Source organism: Rhynchophorus ferrugineus, unplaced genomic scaffold, assembly GCF_030347505.1.
Source record: "Rhynchophorus ferrugineus isolate W39M unplaced genomic scaffold, kcgeb_rfMv2 rfM1, whole genome shotgun sequence".
NCBI lineage: Eukaryota > Metazoa > Arthropoda > Insecta > Coleoptera > Curculionidae > Rhynchophorus > Rhynchophorus ferrugineus.
The window spans coordinates 36,982,807-37,006,207 of record NW_027472580.1 but is presented as its reverse complement, the minus strand read 5'-3'; the positions used below and the strand labels follow the sequence as shown (position 1 = coordinate 37,006,207).

The following is a 23,401-nucleotide window of genomic DNA, read 5'->3' as shown; positions in this document are numbered from 1 at the left end:
TAAAACATGAATGTACTAGACATGAAAACATGAATTACATTTTACAGCTTGTTACTTTCTGGTATGTTGAGCACCGAGAACGACAACGGAATACGTTGGCCGTCTCTTTCTCACGAGTTCAGGAAGTTGTGGTCGTCAACAAGAAAACCATAAAAGCACAACAATTGCGCTTGACGATTAGGAAATGCAATAACACCATTTTTCCTTTGTGCACCTCTGCAGCTAACCAACAGAGTGACCAAACAAAAAATATTTAGGCCGTTCTTAATGAAATAGTAAAAAAATAAATAAAAAACACAAATAAAATAGAAAAGCTAATCATTTTAGCTTCTGACATGTTTGTTGGCTTTAATGATTACTGTTAAAACATTTATTATTTCTAGTTGTATGTTTCAGATTATTTAATATTTATAATTATATAGTTATTATTTACTATTACTCTGTTTTAGTCAATCTAATAAAACAAATGTATGCAAATTTAATAAAATTATGTTAAAAATGTATTAACAAAAACAGGAAAAGTGAAAAGAAATTACAATGAGAAATAACTAACACAAATAAAGACTTTTAGTTTCACCTGGTATAGTATTACAACCTGCTATACAAACTATTCAAATGCGTATCTATAGGAAATGGTTTTAATGCACCAACCACATTGTCCACATAAATATTCTGCATATATATAAATACGAAAAAAAATGTCTGATTATAGTTAGGTTTCAATATATCGTAAAGTTATACAAAAAAAATGTGTACTAGAGACGCTGCAGCAAGGCAACTGGAGGAATGGAGCAAAAACAACCAGGTGGGTAAACATCGATTTATTCATTATACCATTTTTAGAGTTTTTCCATATTAATAAAAAATATCAAAAAACAAAAACCAATAATGTGGTACTACACAATTTTCCATCAATGCGACTTTAGTTATAACAATGAATTAGGTAACATTCTATATTCTTTTGATTAAACATATTAGCAAATAGACTCAGTATATACACCACCGTTCAAAAGCATGGAAACGCCCAATTTTTTATTGGCAAATCCTGAGATACAAAATACTACAATCGATTTTGAAACAAACATGTTGGTGTTTATTGATAATCAACACAATTACTAGTTTCTTATCACTTATCTCTTTACAAAAAATACTGTCGCATATGTTTTATAATCACAAAGCTTATTAAATTTACAATTGTTGTTTTCTTAGAACGGGTGGATTTAGTAATTGCCTTTATATTGATTAATAGATCTTTAAATAGTGGTTTACAATTTCAAAAATATTAGTTTCTAGTTCAATGTTCTTTGAGGTGTCCAAGTACAGTCCAAAAGGGAACAGATTCAAGAGAACAGATCTTAAACAGAAGAGTGCGAGTGCTGTCTGTACTTTGAAGCATTCTATGCGCAAAACTGTGCTTTTACATGATAACGACGTCTCAAATATATAACAAATATAGAAGATAAGTTAGTTGTAATGTTAGAGAAACGAAATCGACATTTAATTGCGCCTACAACTGTTTGGATATGTACGAGTGAAAAAATCGAGACTAACTAGTAATCATACGAGAAATAGACTAGAGTGGACTGAAACACATTAAAACTGGATGAAAAATGTCAAATTTAAGGGATTAATCGAAATATCAAATCAGATTAGGTTTTTCATCGGCTCCAATGAGCTTAGAAGTAGCTATTGTAAATACTGTTAAGCATAGTGGTAGTAATACACCCGGTCATATAATTAAAATTGATGGAAAACTGATTGAAAAAAGCTATCTGAAAATACTTCAAAGGAGCAAATCTAGTTGGCCGGAGTCTTGTTTTTTAACAAGATAATAATCTTAAACATTCGCCAAAATGATGTCAGCATTTTTTATAGTACAAATGAAACGAAGAAATTTTAAAAATAATGAAATCAATCAATCGCCAGATTTCTCTTTAATCAAATTAGTATGGGATCAACTTAATAGAAAAATGAAGAATCGATGCCTGGGCTGGACTCCGAACACTTAAATAAAATAATAAAAATAATGTATAAACATTGTGAAGAAGTTTGACCTTTTTGACGAGGCCAAAATTTAACGAAAAATTTATCAAATTCTTTTTAGTGTACTAAATAAGGGCCATAAATTATAAAGGATTTATAACAGATGGTTTTACTCTATATTAAATCCCACCGAATACATTTGTAACCAACTTCATTTTGAAGCTTCACCAGCAGGCTTCAGTTTTTACTATGTAATTTCGTTGAAGTGTGAACAAAATATTTTTCCCGTGCATCGAAACAGATTGAATTTGAACCGAGTAAATCACACTTGGTCAAAGTTTTTTTTTACTTCAATATGAAGGAAAATGCAGCTGAAGGTGTGAAGCTTATGACAATCACACCGTGTCGATTTCAGAATGTGGAAACCGGTTTGATGAAAAAAGTGGTGATTTTGTTAGCAAAGACCAATAGCGCTCTGGACAGACAAAAAAAATGAAAGCCAGAATTTGAAGGTATTACTTGATGAAAACATCAATGGGAATCGTTATCGACTACAACTGATGCGTTTGAGCCAAACACTGCACGAAAACTGCCTCAACAAAGTTATTATTCAGTATAGCAACGTTCAACTACAGTGATACAAAACCGGTGAAAACATACATATGGTGGAAACATTAAAATGGGAAGTGCTACCCCGACGTATTCTCTAGACCTTGCTCTTTTTGATTACTACTTATTCCTACATATGAGTCGTAATCTCTTCGAGCTGTGTCTGATTTCTTATGCCGATATATTTAACTAAAATTTATTCTAATGTTCGATTAAGATGAATGTAATAAATATCTCTAACTTATCAATAAAAGACTATAAAATATGTCTTTTTTTCTGTTAATTACTTTATTGTTCCCAAACTTTCGAACGGTAGTGTATGTGAGACAAATGACGAACGTTTCCTTACGATCTGCCCGGTTAACTGACCGCCCTGAGGCCGTAACGTTCACCGTCTCCTGCGAGTTTTTTCCTATCCATTCTCTCCATTGACCTTATCGACGTGCCACCACGCGCTCTCTCTTTCTTTTAAGCCACCAGAGGATGAGCCATACTGAAGTATCGGCATCCACGTTTCTGACCGTCGCATTCTCCGCATTGCTTATTAATGAATCCCGTGTCTCGGCGAGGGCGTGCGCGGACGTCTCTGTTCTTCGAATCGTCTACGCGCCGGCCAATTATTCCACGAGAGCCGCCGATCAAGGGGCGGTCGGAGGCGGCGGCGACCACGACGACGGTGGCGGCGGCGGTGATCGCGACCCCGATGACGTCGCGGAGGAATTTTTCACATTTTCTGCCCAGTGTCGTTAACCTCCAAGGTCGTTTCTAAGTGAATCGCTGGTGATGAATGCGTTTTTTCTCTTTCGCCGCCTTGTTTTTGCTCTCGGTCCCGACCTCATTGCACTAAAGCAGTCTTCGGATTCAATCTCTTCGGATTCTTCTTTATTTAGTTATTCATTGTCTGTTTCATTTGAAGATAGACGTTTTGTATTTGATTGCACTACTTTCTTGTTTTTTTTTGTAAGTTTTGTTTAACCGAAATACAAGGTTATTTATGTTCTATATATATGGACTGAAAAGTCCCGGGCGTAACAAAGAAAAAATATTTGTTCAAAATTGGCTTTATTCATCAACGTAATCTCAATCAAGAGCCAAACAATAACAGCGCCGGTCTAACATTTTAATACCATTTTTGTAGAATGATTTATCTTTTGCCTCAAAATTGCCACCAGTTGCTATCCACTCAGATGACGACCGTTTTGATTCTGGAGTGAAGTGATTGGTCCATGTTTCATCTATTGTCAAATATCGACGCAAAAACTCGGGGTTGTTATGTTTAAACATGGCCAAACACTTCAACTTCACTTTTAGACCATTCAAAACGATTTTGTGGATTTTTTAAATATTTTCTGATGTTACTACATCAACTGAACGTCCACTGCGTTCTGCATCATCGGTGTCTCTACAACCCCGTTTGAAATCAGCAAACCAACGTTTTATTGTTGTTTATGATGGAGCGCAGTTTTTATAACACTTTTCAAGTCATTGCTTCGCTTGAGCGGTATTTTTTCCCATCAAAAACCAGTGTAAAATTAAAACACTGAATTTTGATCCATTGTTTCGAAAATAACAAAAACAGTGTCACTCTTGGCATAATAATTTTATAAGTGGAATATCACGAAAATTTAACAGCTTTCTTTTGAAAGTTCGTACTAACTGAAAAAGCGATGAATGCAATAAAACTAGCGCCGTCTATGTGTTAGGCCCGGGATTTTTTTCTATGTATATAGAATATTGCGTTATATATTAATTAGCGACCCACTATTACCCCTTCCACCGTTCACGTGGATTACAAAAGGTCGGTTTTGGAGTGCTTAGGGCACATCCCCCTCGGTACCACATCGTGCAGTTTAGATCTATCATGTAATAAAAGCATTTCAGTTAATATAAACGCATTTATTCTATATTGTTCACAAGTTGACATTAAATTGGCAATCGTTCCTCAGTTACTTGAAGTTTTTCTTGGTGCAGTTAAATGGAGTTCAGGCAAAAGTATCACAGGTGAAGCTGCAAGGTCACAAAAGGAGGATTGATAGGAAGGTGCTGCAAATTAATATAGTACCATAGGAATGTGAGTAAAAGCAGTGTCATTTCGAAGATGTTTAAAGGCAAAGTGGCAAACGAATATACAATCGATAAAACAATTTTTATAACAACTATAAGCTGTCTGGACGGAATAACGATCACGTACCCTATGGTCGTTTCTTTAGGAAGGAGGTGTTATGTAATACGACCTAGACAATCCGGCCATCTGTTTTTTCATTACCTGAATCGTGAACGGGTAAGACGGGTTGGTCTGTTCTTACCCTCAGTGTCGTTTTGTATCGCCGTTCGACAAGTCGCTTTTCATCACTCCTTCTTTGAATAAATCAGTTTTCGAGTAAAACTATAGTTTTATATTAAAATCGCTAATATAATATATAAAATATTAGTGAAGATAATTTCTCGCCACTGATAATACTCTACCACGATTAATATTTCATGCAAATGTATATATTTTTTGATACATCGATTCGATAACGCGAATATCAAATGAAAAATAATGACATATATGATAAAACTATATGCTAATGCGAATTTTAATTCGTATTCTAATTGTGGTCGAGTAAACATTTACCAACAATCAAGTTGAAATATGCAGTGATTGTGGTATACCATACTGTGTAAATGTATTTCACATTTATTATTATTTAGTCACAAATTTAGTGCACGAGAAGTTTCTTTATTTTTATTATTAACAATGCCAAGGAGAATACTACTTGACTTAGTTGTCGAAACCAAACCAATGTGAGACGAGCTACCTCGTGTGTTAACCGCACTGATGACTTGCGAGGGGATGTAAAATGATAAATAAAAAGAATAAAAATAAAATGATAACATAAAATTCAAATGTATTGCTTTCTACAAAACTTTCTAACTATGCATAGTCAGTGTGTTAGAACTACCATTATGATGCATACAATATCGCAAAAATATAAACACTAACTATGAAACATATGAGGGCTTGATATACGGAGTGTCAGTATAGAGCTAAATTATAAGAATTAATATAAAATTTCTAATGATATTATCAGAAACTGATGTAACTATAATAATATATAGATTACAATAGCATGATGCCCACTTTTAATGAATATATTTATAAATTAAAAACCAATGAATGATGTTTTTTCCTCTGTATTAATTTAATTACAAACTATGGAACCAAATCAGTCTTTATCCACAAATTCTACAGAAATACTTTTAGAAAGATTATTTAACGGCCAAAGTCTTAAACTGATGAAATAATTTGAAATGGAGCTTTATCATTTTGATTTCATGTTCTAAAATATTTGATAGAATTGAACTAATGATACTTAATTGAACTTTATTTGTGTATATATGTTTTAGTTATTCACATCTGATATAATTCAACGAATTACTGGATATTTATGTCATTTAAGTATAATTAATTAATTACGAGAGTTTGTTTTTTACAATATAACAACACATTACTGTTATCTTTACCTTTAGTACTTCACAATAACATGACTTTTATTTTATCACTTAGCATGAATAGAGTAAACAAATAGATAATTTCAACGTAATTGATGTTCCTAGAGATGAATTGTTCTAAGTAACGCGATTTTTTATACATTATTTTAGATTAACTTGTAATATTAAAATTGATAGCGATATGCTCCTAACCAGTAAAAAAATGCCAAATCGTTAATCGTGCGCTATGTCATGAGAACAACTGTTGCATTTGGATATGCAGTCCGCCTAACGCTATGAAACTACCGTATTTGAATATATGTTTCTTTTTACTATTTTTATAGGATAAGGTTGGTTACGCTAGGAATAGCGCTGGGGTAGCAATAGTGAATCCAGCCACAAGTTTGACTATTGGCAAACATGGGTTGATACCTTTGCGTGACTGGCAATTAGTTGAACGTCTTGGACATTTCCATAGGTGATACATTCAATTTTTTAAAAAAGTAAACTATTTCGAAAGTAATCGTTTATTCCACTGCCTAGGGAACGTATTCCAGAACGAATAGTACATGCTAAAGGCGCTGGAGCTTTCGGAGAGTTCATCTGTACTAGAGACCTCAGTAAGTACACGTCATCTAAAGTATTTCAGTTGAGCAACAAAACCCCAATAGCTGTTAGGTAAGTACATGTATCACCCTCCTTAAGATATTTTTTGTAGTAATGATAATTATTTATTAAAAATGTGTTTTGCATCAACCTGAAAATAAATTATCGATATATCAATCTTTAAAAAATATATAGTCTATTCAAAGTTTTTTTGTACATACCTCCTCAAGATGTTTAATGTATTGCCTGTCGCAATTTGTAGATTCGTTTTAGAATCAGACAATATTTTCCTTCTCATTTTATTCTAGTTAAAAAGAGATACAATGCAGTCTGATTAGTTCGAACACGTAAACCGAATGAGCCTGTCAAAGTCGACCCGTTGTCAGACGTATGCAAAATGCTTGAAGACAATAGTGAGGTTATAACTCTAATCTATAAACTATTATGACTGTATAATTAACTGTAGTTAGATGTGCTATAAATATATTATATTTTATAACATTTTTGTTCAATTATTTTATTTAGAATAGAATTTTGTTGTATATCAAAGTCAAGTAAAACTCAGAGTTGATGCGGCAACATTGACGTTTTGATGTCACAAATTTAAATAGTAACGTATGTATAACAAAACTATGATGCCAAACTATAGGCATATATGAAAATATGGATATTTTAACGAATTATTACCTGATAAACAAAATAAATATTTTTTATATATTTTTGATATTCGTCTAATCTAATCAAAAGGTATAGATAAGAAGCATTTTAACAGCACATTCACCATGTTCACCAAAACATTACTAAATATTAGTAACATGCTGGATATTGAAAAGCCTTTAAATTATATTTTATACATAAATATTTATATTATTACACGCAGGGTAAGTGTAAAACATATTAAATATTTAATGTTTACCTTTTTTAGATTCTCAACGGTAGCCGGCAATATGGGTTCAGCAGATACCGTCAGAGACCCGAGAGGTATTCATTTATATTTATACATTTATTTATATCAGGTGTAGTGCCTTTCCTGTTTTGTAATAATACTAGCTATAAGCATACAGTGTTATAATTAACCTCAAAACTACAAAACAAGTTACGTTCTGCCAAAAGAAAACAGCGTCATAGATTTATAATTTTTTGAATTAGTATGGCTTAACTACAAGAACATGCGAAAAGTTGTTTGGTCAAATAAAAGAACGTCTTGGTAGACTGAAAACGTTTGAAGGGCGGACACACAAAAGCCCAAAACAATTGCCAACAAAACAATTTTGAAATCACTTCGATATAAAGTTTTATCGTACTAGTCATGCTTTCCAGACATGGCTACCACAAACTACAATTTTTCGCATGGATAGCACTTTCTAAGAAGCCGATTTCGAAGTTGAAAATGGTTCGACGAATAGTTTAGCCTAAAGAGAAGTTGCTCTTCTGAAACGGCATCCATCAATTGCTCGAAAGATGGGCAACATGTATAGATTCAAATATCCATTATGTTCTCTTTAAAAAAAAAAAACAAACAGAAAGATATTATCGACACATCTGGTATTATGTTGAGGCAAAAGTTATACAGGTGTCTTGAATGCTACTACTCTACACACTCTATTAGTAGGGATGCAGAAAAATTATCGAAATATCGATATTTTTGGCCGATATATAGATATTATTGTAAGCCAATAATTTTTGATATGTAAAAAAATTAATTATATTTCTTTACTAAACTATTTAAGATTTTTTTATAAACCGTTTAAATTGGTAATTTTAAAAATATCGATAATTTTTCCCTCCGATATCTCGATATTTTTAAAATTTTTTTAAAAATATTGCAACTCTACTATACGACTACATTATTGCAATTTGTATTTTGTATATTTATTAATAAGCATTTCGCTAGTATACCATTACTTTACCAGTACAAGTTTAGATTTTTAGGTGAAAAGTAAGGCTTAAAATATACGGAACCTTGAGATTTTTCAGAAATCTTTAATCATGTTCAATTCTATCAAGTATTTTAACAACATTCTTGTATCTTGTATCAATAACTAAATCATTAACATATTATATTACCTAAGAATTGACTCGAACTCATTTTAAGTTTTCAATAGATCACATAAAACATGCCTAGAATAATTATATATAATTAATGTTGTCAGATATACGATCTTATATCTCTTTTTAGGTAAAAACAATATTTCAATCGTGGCTAAATAAAAACATGCAAACATACAAAAATAAACAGTATAGTATTATAATTATAACAGTAAGAACTCTGAAATAAAATGCAAAGGGATTAATGAATTTATTCATATCAAAGTTTTTTAATAGCCTAAACAGTTGTTGAATTTGATTTTGAAGTGGTTGCGTAAAATCTAGAGTTGTCGCCATAATTCCGGACTTTTGAGGCGAATAGGTTACACAAACCATACATAGCTTCAATAAAATTCATAACCAATAACAGAACGATCTTTATATGTTACTGTTTTTGATCATACTAGTATATTGCGTTAACATTACAGCAGTAGTGTTAATGTTCAGGTTTTGCGATTAAATTCTACACCGAAGAAGGGATATGGGATTTGGTAGGAAACAATACACCCATTTTTTTCATGAAAGACCCCATTCTGTTCCCCATGTTCATTCATTCTCAGAAACGAAATCCTGTTACTAATCTCCGGGATTGGGACGCTTTCTGGGACTACCTGTCATTGACACCGATGAGCGTACACCAGGTGAGACTTACGAATAACATTTTTTGTGTTAACAACAAATAAATCGATTCTCCAAGGTCATGATCCTGTTTTCGGACCGAGGAATACCGGACGGCTTCAGACATCAGCACGGTTTTGGTTCCCATACGTTCTCGCTGATAAACGGTGACCGAAAATTGACGTGGTGCAAGTTTATATACAAAACCAATCAGGGAATCAAGAATTTGGAGCCGGCGACAGCGGAGAAGCTGGCTGGGTCGGATCCGGACTATGCCGCTCGTGATTTGTACAACGCCATAGCTGAGGCCAATGAGAAATCGAAGCCGTACCCGTCGTGGACGATGTACGTTCAACTGATGACGCCCGAACAAGCTAAAAAATCAAAGTTCGACCCTTTCGACATAACCAAGGTAATTAGCGAGAAATTTCGTGAGTAATAACTTTAGATGAATCACTTAAAACTAGGTGTGGCCTCACGGCGAGTTTCCCTTAATAGAAGTAGGCAGATTTGTGCTAAACAGCAATCCCACCAACTATTTCTCACAAATCGAGCAACTCGCCTTTAGTCCGAACAATCTCACACCAGGAATCGGAGATTCTCCCGATCGATTGTTACAAGGGCGGATGTTCTCTTATCAAGACGCTCATCGGTATCGGTTAGGCGCCAACTTTCAACAGCTTCCCGTCAACCGACCACCGAACGGAGTGAGTAGTACCCATAATTTGATCGATAGTCGCTAATTCGCGCCCGTCCTGTACATCTACCAGCAAAAAGTCTGTTTACTGGCGTTCTATATTAAAGAGGTACGCGGTTGGTTTCCTTCGTCGTTTCTTTATATTCCTTTATAAAATTATAAGTCTCAACCTGTATAGTTTCCTGTAATTTCGTAATCAACAGAGGATAAAATAAAGTACCGGCACACGAAGCAATAACCTGATAGAAAATAGATATGTGTGCATGTAGATATGCAGGATGGGAACATTCGTTACACCGTGAATATAATTTTTATTAATAATTATTATTCGAAAAAAATGCAGTTTTTATTCCATATTCGATAAAGCATTATATTAAAATCGTGATGTAACAAATATTTTTTAAATCAATTATACCTTACATTACATATGTTTAGTACAATATTAATTTACAAATTAATTTATTACTACTGCTCTACTGTACTTGCATCAATACACAAGCTAAATGAGTACGAGACAAATAAATCAGCATGTAACAAGTGAGGCAAAAGTACTGCTACCATTTTGATTTCGCGCCACCTTGGTTATGTGATGTTTAGCACAGTTTCGCTTTAACCATTGTGTTGCGTAGATGTTCAAATATTATTATAGATAAATATACGCCACAAGAACAAGCCGTAATAGTGACAATATTTATTGAAAATAATCATTCCATTATTGCCAGTTAGCAGAAATTGCATCACAAATATCCTAATCGTCCAGTGTCTCCCAAAATCAAAATTTATCGATTTCATGCGAATTTTCGACAGTACGGCATGACAGCCGACAGGCGTCGTTCTGAAAGACAACGGACATCTCGTATTGTTGAAAATGTGGCTCTGGTGCGCGATAGTGTTGCAGAGTCTCCAGAAACATCAATTCGGAGACGTGATTACCAGGTACACATTTCTGCACGAATTTTAAGGCAAAGTTTGGAAACTGATTTGAAAATGTTCCCCTACAAAATTCAATTCGTCCAAAAATTGTTACCGAGAGATCCCGATCAAGGAGTTGACTACAGTAATGAAATCCTAAGATTGTCTGGTGAAACTGAAGATTTTTGGTGTAAATTGGTAATGGGCGTTGAAGCCCATTCTCTTCTCAGTGGCCACGTAAATAAACAGAACGGTCGGCTTTGGGGAACACAGAATTCTCTATTAATTCATGAAACATCATTGCATCCACTAAAAACAACTGTATGATGTGGTATTCACGCTGGAAACATCATTGGTCCCTATTTTTTGAAAATGACCAAGTGTTACATGTAGGCATGATTCGAAATTTTCTTATGCCTGAAATGGAAGAGCAAGGACTAGAGGACATGTGGCTTCAACAAGATGGGGCCACAGCACACACAGCTCGTTCAACAATTCAATTATTGAAAGACCTTTTTCCACGAAGACTAATTTCGCGAAGTGGCGATTTAGCGCAGCCAGTCAGATCTCCGGATTTAACAGCACCAGACTATTTCTTAAGGTTTTTTTTTTAAATCAAAACTTTATGCGAATAAGCCCCAAACGACTCAATATCTAGAGATAATATTCGTCACGAAATTGAAGAGATTGAGCCTCAGATGTTGCAGGATGTCATGAAAAATGCCTTAAAAAGAGCCGAAAGTTGCATAGCGAATCGCGGTCTCCATTTAGCCGATATAATTGTTCAATAATAACGAAAAAAAGAAGTAAAGACCAAATACACTTGTTATGAAAACCAAACTTACTTATATGTTTCAAAATGGTAGCGGGACCTTTGCCCCACTTGTTATTTACGAATAAAAATAAACTAATTAAGCTAACATTAAGAGTAACACTTATACACTATAAAAGTTCCTACGGTTTGGCTCGCTTCTCTCTTATTATTTACTGCATGTTTTTAGTTGTAGCTGCATTGCCTTCACGTTGCTGTGATTTAGTATATTGGTTACGTAGAGATAAGCATTGGCAATTAATCGAAGAACCTCGTTTTGGCAGCGGTAACATAAATATAACTTTAAAATTTTTGCTTCTTCTGTTAATTCTTTTTCCGGTCAGAATAAGCTTCATTCACGAGAACTTTCTTTAATTTGGATAAATTTGTAGTTTATAAGCTGACAATACTTTAAATAATACATAAGATTCCTATATCTCATAATAAATGATTCTCAGTAACAAAAAAAAACATAATAATTGGTATTCCCGATTATGAGGTATATTCAAAAAGTAGGGAAAGCTCTACAATTTCGCGTGGTATGTGTAGCTGATTAGCATGTTTATGTTCTGTTGAGGCAGAAATTATGTAATCAGAGTGAATTTACATTAAATTTTGTTATAAAAATGGCATAAAATGCAACAACAAAATAAATGTTTTCAAAATGGTCGAAGACTTTAAAGTGGCAAGTGCATGGGACACTCATACTCGCGCATAGTACATCAATGACTGATTACAACATGAAAAGAGTGAAGTAATTATTTACGGATGATGACCGATTTATAATTAGAGTTGCTTTAGACGTTCATAGCTTTGCGTCATGATAATGCACCTGTTCATATTTCATTGCTTATTTTTGCATTTTTGGGAAAAAAAAAACATAGCAAACATGCCCATTCCCGTGTAATCATGTTCTAAATAGAAGCTCCAAAAAAGTTCGTACTACTATATTTTTAAGAGGGTTTTATGTTTGAGATAGATGATAATTGATCGTAAAACTATATGCGTTATTCAAATATTTATAAAGATTTAACTAAACAAAATTACATTTTACAACAAAAGTATTACATTTTCCTAAGTGTCATGTAGTATATAGTCGTATTTTATATAAAAGTTTGTTTTTACATTTAAAACAATACACTATTTGGTAGTAAACGAGGTCATTTGAGCTACCAAGACGAATATCGCAGAGGTCGGCAAACTGAAACATCACATTGGAAATGGCGATGAAAATCACCAAAATTGTACTGAATAATTACTCAATGCAAATGCTTAAAATTAGTAGGTATGTTGGGAATTTTAAGAATTTTGCCGTCTTTATTCATAACGGAACAAAAACAGAGACGAAAACGCAGAAGAAATATGTTGAATAATGTTGTCAGCACGACTAGTATATGTGCTCGGAGTAAAAGAACATTTTAAAAACAAAATGATAATGAATCAAGTAAGCAGGTTGTAAACTAAAATCCACTTGATATCACTGACAAGTACACAGTTAGCAAAGCGTGATCGAGTAATGATTAGATATAAAGTATTTTCCCATGCTGTTACGTATCTATTCGCGGGTTCTGGGATCTGTTTAAGATAATAATACGCTGAGACTATAAATCGACAATAAGGCCACATAGTTCCAAGTTGTTATATATTATTAAACCCAAGACCTTCTTGTTCTTATATCATAAATCAATGAGCTGATATTATCTACTCGCAGCTGTTGCTAACTGATAAGCAGCATTTATCATAAAATCTATTCGAATAAGTGAATGCAATAATAATTTCGTATTTATTCCAAATAAGTTTTATCACTCTTTCGAAAAAAATCCTGTCGATAAAAAATCCGAGTCTATAAATAGTAGTGTTAACCCAATACGCGTAGATGATTTAAATGTTTCTCAATATTGACGAAAAGCGAGGACAAATTCGTGATGTAATGACCGATATTCCTGCTCGTTTATTTTTAGAGAGCGGTGCAACTGCAAACATCTTAATTTCCTGGTTCTGAGCATCGATTTATAGACACTTTCCATACGTAATAATCAAAAATAATACACTTTCGAGGTGGTTATTTAAGCTTGTTAACGAAGAACTAAAGTGGAGAATGCTAGAAAACATTTATGTAATGATTTCCTATGGTTCAAAGATCTCTCAAGTTTGTAGTACTTATTTCTATTCATTCGTTTTTAGAGGGCCTAATATGGACATTCGATATAAATTTTAATCAACAAACTGATGTATATTTATAAAATGACTTTATTTATCCATATAATTTGCCTCAACTTCATTAAATTTATTAACGAATTTATGGAATCGGTCACTGTAGTAATATTCTCCCAAATAAACCTTTCCGTTTCTTTCAAAAAATCACTTTCATTATAACTTCCCTTAACTACACTACACTTACTATCATGAATTTTATCAATAAATTTTCGTTTGTTTAGAAATAATTTCCATGAAGGAAATATGAGAAGGGCCAGAGGTCAGAGAGAGGTACATTTGTAAAAATTTGGAGGTTGAAACGCTTCGTATTTTGTATTCACGGTTTTTAGAGATGGTTTCTTGATCCTTCCGAGTTCCCAGGTGTTTTCTTTTGGAATGGATAATTTTTACTCTATGAAGCGAGTTTTTTTCACAAATTCTCGCATCTAATTGGACCAAAAGTTTAAAATAATTATCTGGGTTTTATTTGGATACTTATTTTGCCACCAATAAACTGATGATAGTAATCTTGCCAATAATAAAATATAAATTAATTAAAAATGTACGAATAGAAGACGATGTAACTAGAAATTATTTAGAAATCTGTTTGAAAAAATATAAAACAGCGCCGTCGATAAAAATTATAGTACTATCCTTAGCTAAGTTGAGTAACACCCAATTTCCAAATAATTATTCCTAACCTATTACCCTGTTAAGGTTGCAAATTTCGATCGTGACGGAATGATGTGCATATTCAGTCAACAAGGAGCTCCCAACTACTACCCGAACAGTTTTGGTGGCCCAAACGCTGATCCTGAAGCTGCTACGTGGACGCCACCTCCCCAGCATTTCGATGGATACGAAAACTATTATCCAGAGTACTACGAAGAAGATAATTTCTCGCAACCCCGAGTCTTCTGGGAACGTGTCCTCAATGAGGGCGCTAAGAAGTCCTTGGTAAGTTATTAGAAACCCTAATAAAACCCAAATAATAGTCAAATTCATATACCAGGTGGAAAATTTAGCAAACTCCATTAAATGCGCCAACAAAAGTATCCAGAAACGTGCTGTTGAAGTTTTTACGAAAGTGAGCGAAGATCTAGGTACTAAACTAAGAAAAAAGCTGAACCAAAATGATCGCATAGTTCACCTTTAACTTGAGAATGTAAAATAATACAATACATATTTAAATATATTATATGAAAATAATTTTATTTAAACCTCAAAATTAATAGTTCGAATTAAAACAGTTTAAATTTTATAAATTTATAAGTAAATTTATAAAATGCTCGTTTTTACTAATCGTTTTTATTAAACCAAATATCATGGTGGTTACATTTTATAAAGAATTAATAGTTATAGTGCATATCAAATACCATCAAATATTAATATTTATGTCTATTTCAAGGTCGTCGAAATTCATTAAACATTTTTGATTTAAACGAGTATTCCAGCAATCAAGTGAATAATTGTCATTTTTTTTACGTCGGAGTTACTTGATGATTTTACTTGACAATCTCTTAAAAATAGTTTTAAAAAAAGTTTAGAAAAATTCTCAATATTTACGAACTAGATTCATTTTAGATAGTTTCTGATATTCAAGATTGGGGCTAACCTTAATATATTTATCAACGATATCAAAGTATTGTTTCAAAATATTAAGTTTCAAATCATCACTTTTCTAGAGTAATTTCATTTAAATTAGAGGTTAACCAGAATCAAATTTACTGACGATATTAAAAAGTAGATGAAAGCATTATCAAAAATTACTTTTTTTAGAAATCTACTTTAAAAAACAATATATACAAAGAAACTTTTTATGCATTGATTTATCCCTAATAAATAATCAATTGATTCTAATTTTTATCTAATAAGTTTATTTCGTATATTCTCCTAAATCATAATTTTGCAATATGGAAACATTGTCAGTTCTTGCAAAATTCGCTGAACTTTACACGGAAACGCTTAAATGGAAAATTTGGAATAAAATATATTGTACTAAGTTATTTCAACAAACATAAACCCTAAATTTATTTATACATTCTATGCAAAAAATCTTATTTTTTTATATTTTGAAGTCTCCTTTTTGTCAACGAGTGTTTATCTGGACTGGATCTACAGTTTTAACGTAGGTCCGAACCACGGTCCTTGGCATTAAGCCTACCAACTGGCGAGTGACCAATTTAGAAATCATCCCAAAAGACATCCGGTCTTACCCAGTCTGATTACTAGCGTGACTGGGATCATTTTTCTTGTCGGATTTTGCACTCTTGCCTAAAGACAATCACAAACATACATTTAGAACCTTACCGCAGCAGGAGAATCTAATTTAGACAATTTACAGAACCAAATCATAAGAAAATACCCTTAGACAAGTAGTAACTTAACTGACATTAAATTATATCCTTTGTAGCGACCTTGAGGCATGTCGAATTTTACATAACGGTCAACAAAATACTCAGAAATATTATCCCAGATGTTGAAAACGGGCGGGGTGCCAGCAGCGCCAACTAGAACCCGATAACGAATAACTGGCAACCTCGAGACGTTTATCTGGGATGTTATTGAAGGGTATTTCGATTCATTCAGTGCTCAACCATCGTTTGGTTTAGACGTGCCACCATTGACTGCCCAAGCCTCGTCTCCAGGTAACACCGCTACCATTCGTTTCATCTAATTGTATTTTTCTCATTTTTTTATATAGCCAATAAATAACGGTCACATAATGTAAACACCACTGTTTCATTTCGTTTTACCTCTATTCACTGAGCCACATCATTTACCCTAAACCTTGATGTTACATATTTTACTAGAAAAAACATTAAAGCTTTAGTTTATTAATTATATACAATGCCAATTATACGGAAGAAAAATATATTACTATGATTACTAGGATTCGATTAATTGAGATAAAAAAATGTTACCTTCCTTAAACTTCTGATTTTTAGTTTTTATAGCAATTCGCTATAGAATCAATAGTCATCTTCCGGATAAAACGAATTAGTCCACCGTGACTATTTTTTTTGCCATGGAGCAAAAAAAAACGATCGGAAATTACCAAGAAAATTCGAGCTCTGCCGACTCTAATGACCAATGACAATGATGGAAACATAATTGAGATGGATTGGGAAGGAAACGTGGCCCCACCTTTGTTATAGCAACTAATATTTAAAAAACGACCTACGGTAGTAAAATCGAACTAATAGAGATGGAAGCCACGTTAAGACGTGAACAAATATAAGAAAAAAAACAATAAGTTGTGTATGACAGGCTTTCATTATTGACATAAGTGTTTGTTTTTGTATGATACCGAAAATGTCAATTATGTGATTTATTATCTTAAATAAACAAAGGTTATAACAGGTATTATGTTTGTTGACTTTATATTACCTTAACATACTGTTTATTATCTTCTATAAAAATGTTTAAAATACATTTCTATATTAGGAGTTTGTTTTGAATTATCAGATCAGATATGATTGTATATAATCTTTTCTGCATCATTTTGTAAAATTCTTCCCTATTTTTATAACAACATGGCAATACTGTATCAAAAGTATTGACTTCTATAAAAATGTTTAAAATACATTTCTATATTAGGAGTTTTTTTTAATTATCAGATTATTGCACATAATCTTTTTTGCATCATTTTGTAAAATTCTTCCCTATTTTTATAACAATATGGCAATACCGTATCAAAAGTATTGGCTGATTTGGCGGAGATCCGATCATGGCTTCGTTTTCGCACTTTTTCAACATTTCGAAACAGTGCTGCATCGAACTGAACAAGTAATAATCAACATAGGCGGCATAGTTTCCCATTCAAACTGCAAAAACTCTTGCAACGGGTAGCCGTGCATTGATATACATAAGGATAACCTTGCGTCTATTACTCGCTATTGCTCGTCTTTTTTGTTACTATACGTCATTTAATTTGCTCAATAACGCCATAATACGCCACAGAAATCCCTTCTTATTTTGCCAGGCAAACAAGAAAATCGACATGTTGAAACGGTTCGGAATACCATTTTCTGTTAATTCGTGTGTTAGTCATTTTCGCTCCTTTCGGATCTTCCCATGCATCCCATGGGATGTCGAAAATTTATTGAAAGCTTGAGCTGAGTTCTCGTGCAATAAGTCCTGCAATGTATTGTAATTGAATTTTTTTAATCCACTAGGCTGTTTTTTTTCATTGACATTAAAATAACCTCTTTTAAATGATTGTTAAGAGTAAATATGGCTCGGTGAATGGAGGTAAGATGAAATGAAACAATTATGGTTTACATGATGTGACCGTTATTTATTGAAGTTATATAAAAAGTGGAAAATACAAATATATAAAAGGGATCGACGCTGGGTTTACCTGTAGACGAGGCTTGGGCAGTCAATGGTGGCACGCCTGAACTGAACGGTGGTCAGTAGCTGAATGCCGAATGATCGAAAGTACTCTCCAATAATGTCCAAGATAAACGTCTGGGTGTTGCCAGATATTCGTTATCGTGTGCAAGTTGGCGCTGCTGGAACCTCGCCCGTGTTCAATATCTGGGAATATATTTCTGGGTATTTTTGTGACTGTTATTCCACGATGTAAAATTCGAAATGCTTTAAAGTCGCTATAATACTCCCCATGCCAGAATTTTACATACAATTATAAACAAAACAAAAATATAAAGTATGATAAAATTAAACACAAAATACAGATATATCATAGAAAAATAAGCATACTGCTTACAAAGAGCTTTGAGATATATGGATATGATAAAACAAAACTTGATTTATACGGAAGACAAAACGGATTATGTGTGACGTGTGAATATTGGTATGGTTGTGAGCTGGTACGGCTGTTGAAATCTTTCGGTCCTACAGATACCGTTGCTTCATCGTCGCTTCGGCACTTGAATCTTGTCTATCAACAACGTCGAAAACAAACTATTTTTCGAACAGGGATCGCGTAATCGACGCTGTGGAAGATTCGATGGTTCGACGACGTGGTAGCTTATTTTCTTCGACGAGATGTTGGCAATTCTGGTACCGCGGCGAAGACATGACGAGTTTACGGTGACTGCAATCCGTACCTAGTTTCTGGGGCTGCATAGAGCAGACTAATCCGTAGTCACATACGTTACGGTAATCGAGAGAAAACAAATAACGACGGCATCCGACAGAAGCTGCTCGAAGCCTTTCAAATAAAAATGTTTGCCTATATGACTGATACTGCGAGTGAAGGAAGATATTCCGATTGAAACATAGCGTCGAAAGAAATGTCTAGTCGAAATGCTGATGATTAGATAGTTATGTCAAAAGCTCTAAGAATTCAAAAGATTGCCAGAGAAATAAAATTTGGAAAACGGATTTTAAAAAAATGAAATGGAAATAATGAAATGCATTTTAAGGTTCATTGTTCCAGCACTAAAATAAAATGTAATGAGAAACAAATATTTGAAAGAATGTAATGTTGAAGGAATAAAAGTAAAATTTTGTATCAAAAAAAAAAAGAAGAAGAAAATGATAACGGTCACGTAAAATACACCATGTTGCACGTACCTTCCATTCACGAGTCCAAACCCAATTTTGCGAAAGATCACTTCGGGGTCATCACAATTGAACCTCAAATATGACAAAATGGTATATTCATCGATTTCAGTAATTATTTCATGTAAATTTTATGTTATACTTAAAATATAAACAAGAGAACAGACTGGAAAGGATTTTCTGAAGAAGTGAACAACCGAATTCAACATTTACTTAACAGTACAATTACTGCAAAGTCTATCAAGAAAATGAATTATACAACTCACCAACTTGATCAATACAGATTTTTTTTTTAAATAAAATCGATTATAGAAAGAACCGAATACCGACACAACAGTTCGGGTCTATTAACAGACAATAAACAATAGACCAGGAATAACAGATGCAACCTATTAATGTAAAAAGGTATATTCGTGCGTTAGCGTGTCCGTCAATACGGATTGGCATACATTTTACTACATATCAATCCCTTCCAGTTTAGAACATTACTCTACATCAAAGAGTCGTTCTAAGGTTGATTTATTGAAACTCTCGTTTTCGAAGTTTACCGAATATATTACACTAAATATGTGAGAGTGTATTATCCGCACCTAAAACTTTTGATTATTTACTATGTACTTGGCATATAAATAATCTAAAACCGATTATTGCTCCAGTAAATATTGATGCTATACCTGAACTGATACTGCAATTTCACTAATAAATATCGCCAGCGTCGTGAGATTAAGACATCCTTGAGCATTAGTTGGATCAACATATATTTAATATCAACTCGCTTTAAGCAAGTACTACCAAACAGTCCTAACTTGACACTTGGCAACTTAATAAGTCCCCTAGTTCAGGAATAAATACCGAAGCTAACGTTTTCTGACATTTAATAAAAATAGAATGTTTTAAATCGAAATGGATTGTCAAAAATTGTTTCGGACGTATGGGTACATTGATAAATAATTATTGATCAATAATTGTTTTTGATTGTAAAAGTTTAATAATTATTGGTTTTGTGGCGACCGCCACGACCCTTTAGGTCACCACCAATTCACCATCAACAACTACAAAGGTTGGCAACGCCGGTGGATTGGTACCATGCAGTTCCAGGGTATAAAAGACCATCAGGACGACGTCTCGCTCTCTTTTCTTATCACCGTCCCTCTGTAACAGTACCACTTCCACAGCGCTACCGTACTTCCTTCACCTTAACCTAATATCCTGTCAATCCTCCCATCGACCACATATATCAATCGCAAGTTAAAATAAACAACTTTGATTCAACCAGTGTTTTTAGTTCCCGTGCAAATTCCTTCCAAAAATAGTAGTGAGTGTTCTGATAGATAACCGCAGCGGCAGCCACACTTTTCGACCGATCGACCGACCCGACGAACATTCCTACAGTTTTATGAATAATTTATTTTAATAACTTTTTCGATAAAATGTCCATAACAATATATTAAATTACCAAGTGTTTATATATAACATCTCTTATACAGTTTGCCTATTGAACTGCCACGGACTATTACGAAATTAAAACAGGTGTTCCAATATCAGATATCTATTCTCATTATTTATAAGGTTGTATTAATTGCTTCAAAGGTGCATATTTCTAGTAATACTTCATTCAATAAAGCCATACTATTGTGCGTTTGAAAGAAGATCGTCTATAGATAATTCTAGACAGGTAATGTTATTTGTTTATTTAATCAAAAATTATTACGCCTTGAAAATAAAGATTACAGAATATTTTCGTGAAATTTTCAAAAAAGTGTGTGGTGTTTATGGTCAGAATTGGTTTGTTCACTTTCGTTGCGGAAATAATGATTTTAAAAATGAACCTTGCTCTGGCTGCGCACACCTTTTAAAAATATAAGTGTTAATTAAGATTGGATATTGAAAGAAGTTCGATGTTTGGGCCCGCAAGAACTAAAAGTGAAAAACTTATTACGTTTTTTCATTTTATTACGTTTCTTATTACGTTACGAACTTTTCATTCATGAATCGCGAAACGTAATTCAGCAATTTTTGAAAGGAATAATTACAGGCAATGAAAAGTAGATCATGTACGACAATAATTTATGAAAAAAATTGTTGGTGAAATTCAAGTGCACTGATTCCAAAGATGATAAAACAAATACTACAGGAACATAAAAAATGTTATACTAGCTGTTTAGGTGGGATTCCAAAGGATATATTCAACAACAAATGCGATTGAACCAGGTAACTAAACAAACAGAATTTATCAATAAAACACTAAATTACACCAATGTAGAGACAATATAACAGGTTAATTGAAAAGTCCCCGACCTACCACAGTAAAGCACATTTTTTTGCCAAAATTAGTTTTTTTTTACTCAACATAATTCCCTTCAAGGGTGAAACACTGATTATAGCGACCCTCCATCTTTTCGATAGCATCTTTGTAGTACGATTTGTCCTTCAAAATAGGCTTCGGTTTCGTCGATCATCTCTTCATTCGACGAAAATTTCTTCCCAGCGGGCATTCTTTTGAGATCTGAGAACAGGAAATAGTCGCTAGGGGCCATATCTGGAGAATACGGAGGATGAGGAAGCAATTCGAAGCCCAATTCATTGACTTTTGTCACGGTGCATTGTCTTGGTGAAGCAGCTTTTTCTTCTTATTCAAATGCAGTCGTTTCTCGGCGAATTCGTCCTTCAAAGGGTCCAGTAATGCTATGTAATAGTCACTGTTGATAGTACTTCCTTTTTCAAGGTAGTCAATGAAAATTGTTCCATGCGCATCCCAAAATACAGACGCCATCACCTTGCCAGTCGACTGTTGCGTTTTCCCACGCTTTAAAGCTTACTTCACTCAAAATGCTATAATTTACAATCTAATGAACGACTACTGTCAAATTTATACACGCATCTTTTGAGGGTTAGGGCTAACTACAAAATATATGGATTTAATTCTAGTAGCGCCATATATGTGCCAGGCCGGGGACTTTTCAATTGACCTGTTATACTGGAAGCTTGTTTTTACAGAAGAGTTGCATATTTTTAATTAATCGCATATATTTAGAGGGACAGTTATAAGATTCTGAAGTCAAGCTCTTGGTCTCGTCTTGTCTAAATAAAATTTTATTTTAGTGGGCCATGACCGCTAAAAATGGCCGACGACGACGAGGAAATGGGGGTATAAACGGACTGAAGCAATAAAAAAAACGAACGGCATATGCAAATCCGACTTGATTCCGTCAGAGATTAACGTATGGGGAGACCTTTACGATTTACGCCGTCTCGGGCGGCTCCTGTCGATGTCGTCTCGGACCCTCCACGAAATCAGATATCACCTCTCCATTATCCATTGTGTCGCGTTCGAGTTGGGTCCTCGACCTCGCGCATAAATCTATCCACGACGTCTTTTTCAGATGTCCGCCAAGCGATTTAATGGACACGTCGGTACCCTCTTGAGACAAGTATTGTTGTCACCGATATCAATGAAATGGTTGATATAACTCCGTCGCGGTAGCCGAGTGCCGAAAAAGGCTCTCCTAGAAGCTCGTACCCAGAGCAAACTGTCAAGCTTAACAATTTACAGAGTATAATAAAAGCTCCCGGCTCCGCCTTTTATTTATACTGATTGTCAAGTCACTGTCAACAATTAAGGCCTTCGTTAATCTCTTGTATGTCTTGAACAGCATATATTAACACCCACCTTATGCCGTACTATTTGACGTATTGCGCATGCTCCTCAAATATTTTCGTGACCTTGCCAACATTTGAATGGCGGTGGCAACGCGATATTGTTTACGAGAGTAGTCAGGTGGTGTTTTTAGGTTAATGTTATGTTTTCATTATTTTTCAATTAGTTTATATAATTATTTGTCATTTAATAAATGACATTAGCAGCAAATAATACG

The 23,401-nt window shown here is 33.8% G+C and overlaps 2 protein-coding genes across 2 annotated transcripts in view; one reads left to right on the top strand and one right to left on the bottom strand.

Annotated features, from left to right (window-relative positions):
- The window catches only part of LOC143196624 (mannosyl-oligosaccharide 1,2-alpha-mannosidase IA), a 95,338-nt gene that overhangs the window by 44,535 nt on the left and 27,402 nt on the right, over positions 1 to 23,401 (bottom strand). The gene's annotated exons all lie outside the window — the stretch shown is intronic.
- Positions 674 to 15,192, top strand: LOC143196648 (catalase). The gene is made up of 9 exons (XM_076404519.1): positions 674 to 805; positions 6,411 to 6,544; positions 6,610 to 6,744; positions 7,598 to 7,653; positions 9,208 to 9,401; positions 9,458 to 9,790; positions 9,846 to 10,085; positions 14,712 to 14,951; positions 15,007 to 15,192. Exons 1-9 carry the CDS (start codon positions 749 to 751, stop codon positions 15,148 to 15,150), a joined length of 1,533 nt encoding a protein of 510 aa, XP_076260634.1. The 5' UTR covers positions 674 to 748; the 3' UTR covers positions 15,151 to 15,192.

Coding starts and splice junctions, on each gene's coding strand:
- LOC143196648 (XM_076404519.1), top strand. CDS start 749: ATGTGTACTAGAGACGCTGCAGCAAGGCAACTGGAGGAATGGAGCAAA. Junction 806..6,410: donor AATGGAGCAAAAACAACCAG/GTGGGTAAACAT, acceptor CTATTTTTATAG/GATAAGGTTGGTTACGCTAG. Junction 9,791..9,845: donor ACCCTTTCGACATAACCAAG/GTAATTAGCGAG, acceptor ACTTAAAACTAG/GTGTGGCCTCACGGCGAGTT.